Here is a 4432-nt window from a genome sequence, read left to right on the forward strand (position 1 = left end):
CGCGCGAGACGCTCTGGATGAAAGAACTTGGTCCTGCATCACGCTTCACATCTTCATGGTGAGGAACTACGACACGGACAAATGATGCAAGCGAGGGAAACCTGGATGACGCTAATGGAGTTTGCGAGTGCCCACAGCAGCTTGATCTTCATTAGTTCAGAGATTATACTGAGTTTAAATGGGGCACTGAAATTAATGAAAAAAATATAGAATATTTAAATAAAAAAAATGGTTTTCCTATGAACTTTTCCTTTTTTGTTGGCATGTTTTAGAACAGCAACATCTGTATGTCAGCGGTTATTAGAAGCACTCTCATTCTGACAGCAGCCTCAGGGCTTTCACACAGGTATCAGTTCAGCACTGACAGATTAATGGATTCTCTAATATCTCTTTGACTGTCACATCAATCCAGCCGTTATTATAAAGCACTTTGGTTTTGTGAGGCGGCTTTTTCAAATTATTTTACGTGCACAACTGCTGCTCTGATGACACACTGGAAGCAGCTGGATAATAAGATTTTGTAATTATGCTGGATCTAAAACTGTTAAAGTGTTTGATTTCTGAAAGCAGGGCTGGAAGCTCTACGAGAAAATTCCTACAGCATGAGCGTGGATATGCTCATCTTTTATATCTAACATTTATTACTTAATATGGCCAAAGCTTCTAACAGTGGGGTCAGAAGTTTTGGCAAAGGCACAAATCTTGTCTTTCATACAAACGTTATTTGTGGCATGGTGGATATCAGCCTCTGAGCCAAATCCTGAATGATGGCACATTTCTAAGATTAAATCTCGGTGGGATTAAGAAATAGATCTGAGGAGATTCCTGGCCGTTGATCCAAAAAGCTGATTTGACCTTAGTTATCGCTTTGATTTCTGACGTGGTGCTCCATCATCCTGAAAAATGCACAGATTATCACCCCATAGCTCTTGGACCATTGGAAGAAGCTGATCTTTGAGCATGTTTTTCGTATGATCAGTCCTTTAAAAGCAAGCAGATAACCTGAAGCCCACAAAGGGTGATCGACTTGAAGCACTGATAACACAGAAATGGATTACCATCAATCAGGACTTGGGCCCGAACTGATTATTCACCAGTAAAAAAAAAAAAAAGCAAAGAATGCTTATGCTGAAAATAATCCAAGTAAAAACTGAAGTGACAAAGTGTACAAAACACAAAATGTGTGCCACTGCCAAAACATTTGGTCATGAGTTTAAAATTTCTGTATGTGCGGGGCCAGCCAATCAAAAGTTGTCTTGAACAGAGAAACTTGTTTTAGATGGAGGATAAACTGAGGGAAGTGGAAGCTAAATAAGGATTCATCTCAACTGCTAATTGTGTAAAGTTACTCTAGTAGAAGCAAAGAATGAAAATATGAGGCAAGGAAATGAACATAATGGGTCCCTGGAATTTGAAAAAGTGCAGCAGGCTTGGAAAATAATAACATACTAATAATGTAAGTAAGAGAAAACAGTTTTCCACAAATTATATAGTATATAGATAGTTTATATCATAGATCCACAGTTCTCATAACCTTAACTATGCCTTGCACAGAGCCCGGTATAAAGTGTATAAGGATTAATTTAACAGTGCACCATGCATCCAAGGGGTTAAATAAGTATTTAAAGATAAGATATGACACTATTAATGAGATGCTGAGTATGTTTAGGAGCTGGCAGCTGGTGGTTATGTTAAATTAAACAATCATATTCAAAAAATATGTAATACATTGACTTTTTCCTGGATTCACTGAGTGTGAAAATTAGTGCTTTTGTCCTAACCCAATCAGAAACATTTTTTTTTTTTTGCATGTTGTTCATCCACCATCCACCCCGACCACCTCTTTACCTGTTTGACTCTCTATAGAAAACACAAAGTGTGATCCCGACAGCAAAATGAAACTAACAGACAAACTAGGATTTCTAGGAGCTGGAGCTGCAGGCATTTGGTTTTATAATAGTTGCAGTAACAACACCCATGTCATCAACCTAGATGGCGACTGAAGCTTAAATACAGCCAAACCTGAGCAAATGATTTTCACATTATGGAATATAACAGCTTAAAAGAGCAGAAAAAATGGTGATCAAACCAATTAAAGGCACATATTTGTACATACAGGCATGCATATAAACAAAATTTACATTATAAACATGCTTTTTAATGTGTACACTGATGAAAAAATGTTAAGACCCACCCAAGTGTTCATTAATAGGTTGTTATGGGGTTTGTTTGTTTTTTGGCTTAGAAGCAGGCCACCCTGTATTGTACTCACTCCACATCGGTCCCATAAACTTAAAGTTCATGTTTTACACTAGAGGTAACTTATCTCCAATGATGCGCTTGGTTCCAAGTTTTCCTCTGGTAGCGTTTTAGTGCTCCCACCCTTGGTTCCGTTGAGAAGCAGTGGGACAGTCAGGGTGGCCCCGTTGGCGTCTTTCCCTTTCGCATCCCCCATATTATCCCGCCTATCTGGGGAGGCTAGCTCTGTGACTCCAGGCGTCGCGCCTTTCTCTAAGAATAACGGCTGCGAGCTCTGCAGCTGGTAGCTGCTGTTTCCATTCTGGGCAATTCTGTATATCTCAGTCATTTCTGAAACCACCTCTTCATCATCATCCTCTTCATCCCTGATTGCTCGTCTCAGGCTCTCTCTGGGCATGAGCGCCCTCCTGCCCTCGTCCTGCTGCTGGTGCTCCAGGGGCTCGTGGTTCTCCACCTTCCTCGTGGAGCGGCAGAGGGCTTTCCGGAAACCCCGCTTGAAGTTGTCTGACAGGAAGCCGTAGACGATAGGGTTGGCGCAGCTGTTAGCATAACCGAGCACTACGACAAAGTAGTAAAGGCCCTGGTACTCTGGTGGCAGGGCCACCAATAAGTTGATGATGTTGAGGGCATAGAAAGGTAACCAGCAGAAAACAAACACAGCAACAACAATCACAACCATGCGTGTCACTTTCCGCTCCGACTTTCTCCGCTTGGTCGAGGTGGCGTGGACTTTCTTCCCCGAGCTGCGGATCTTGAAGACGATGAGCAGGTAGCAGAGGCAGATGATGAGAAGAGGGCAGAAGAATCCAACGGTGGAGGTGTAAATGATGAAAGCAGCCCTCCAGATGTTAGCCGGCTGGGGCCAGGCGATGTTACAGGTGCCTCCTGCTTTCTGGATGTTAGCAAAGATGACCACTGGCAGAACAACAAGGAATGACAGTGCCCACACGGTGCCATTCACCACTTTGGCCACCTGAGGGCGCCGCCACTTAGAAGACCGAATGGGGTGGACCACGGCGAGGTAGCGATCGATGCTCATTACGGTCAGGCAGAAGATGCTGGTGAACTGGTTGATGGAGTCGACAGTCATGACCAGTCGGCACATGAAGGAGCCGAAGGGCCATGACTGGAGCGTGTTCTGCACCGCCAGGAAAGGCAGGCCGAGCATGAAGAGTTCGTCGGCGATGGCCAGGTTGAGAATATAGATGTTTGTCACGGACTCTATCTTTGAGTAGTGCAGAACAATGTGAATCACTAAAGTGTTGCCGCCCAGGCCGATGATGCAAACAATTATGTAAATGAGTGGGATGAGGACCCCTGCTACGCTGGGACCCGAGAAGGCATCAGGGGCGGTGGAGTTGGTGGAGTTGAACAGCGTGTCGTTCAGATCGCTGTCATTGAACATGAGCGGAAACAGTGGGAGACCCGGCGAGGGGCTCGCAAAGCTGCCGTTCTCCCACGTCTCAGCCGTCATCTCCAGGCCGGAATACGTCGTGTCACCCATGTTGCTTTGTGATCTCAGCTCCCACCCATCTGTTCTGCTGAAGCAAAGAAAAATAAAATAAAGTCACTGAACTTCATAGCTGACATTTTTCAAGTTTCTTTCAGAAAGCAATGAAAAGAAATGGAAAAACTGTTTTTCAAGGACATGACAAAGGGTAACAGTACTTTTACTTTAATATTAAAGCTCTTCACACTCAGACTAAGAAGTCATCAATAATAAGAAATTTTAACCTGAATATATATTTACCATGATGTACTATGATGGCTGAAGTGGTTAAAGTCTATACAATTTGTAACTTTGTATAAATTTACTGGGTCATTTTAAGAAATTTCATCAACAATTTTTTAAAACACAAAACAGTATGCTTGTTAATAGATAAGTGTAACACTAAAGAATTTACTATTTGATTGAAAATGATGCTCACAAGGTACCCCAAGCTATTTATTATTTGTGTGTACTGAATATCATTTTTAATATTTTATGTATATATAATATTATTTTTTCTAACTATAAGCTTGGTCTGATTTTTTAAAAAACTGCTATAGTTGTACTTTCAGCAACTTCCTTATTTTATGAAGCCGAGGTACTGAGGTTGGACTTAGAGGCATAAACCTTTAGATGCCCATCTCATCCTGGTTTAAAACTGGGGATTCTTTGCATGTAAAACAC

At 42.1% G+C, this 4432-nt stretch overlaps 1 protein-coding gene across 1 annotated transcript; it reads right to left on the reverse strand.

The window, feature by feature from the left end:
• Positions 1–2238: 2238 nt before the first annotated feature.
• On the reverse strand, positions 2239–3799 carry sstr3 (somatostatin receptor 3; the record flags this gene model as incomplete). Its single annotated transcript, NM_001315541.1, is given in 1 exon segment — positions 2239–3799. A coding segment is annotated over 1 exon segment (1452 nt). The 3' UTR covers positions 2239–2311.
• Positions 3800–4432: the final 633 nt, after the last annotated feature.

Source organism: Haplochromis burtoni, unplaced genomic scaffold (genome assembly GCF_018398535.1).
Source record: "Haplochromis burtoni strain Fernald_Lab_line unplaced genomic scaffold, NCSU_Asbu1 Contig_68, whole genome shotgun sequence".
NCBI classification, from domain to species: domain Eukaryota; kingdom Metazoa; phylum Chordata; class Actinopteri; order Cichliformes; family Cichlidae; genus Haplochromis; species Haplochromis burtoni.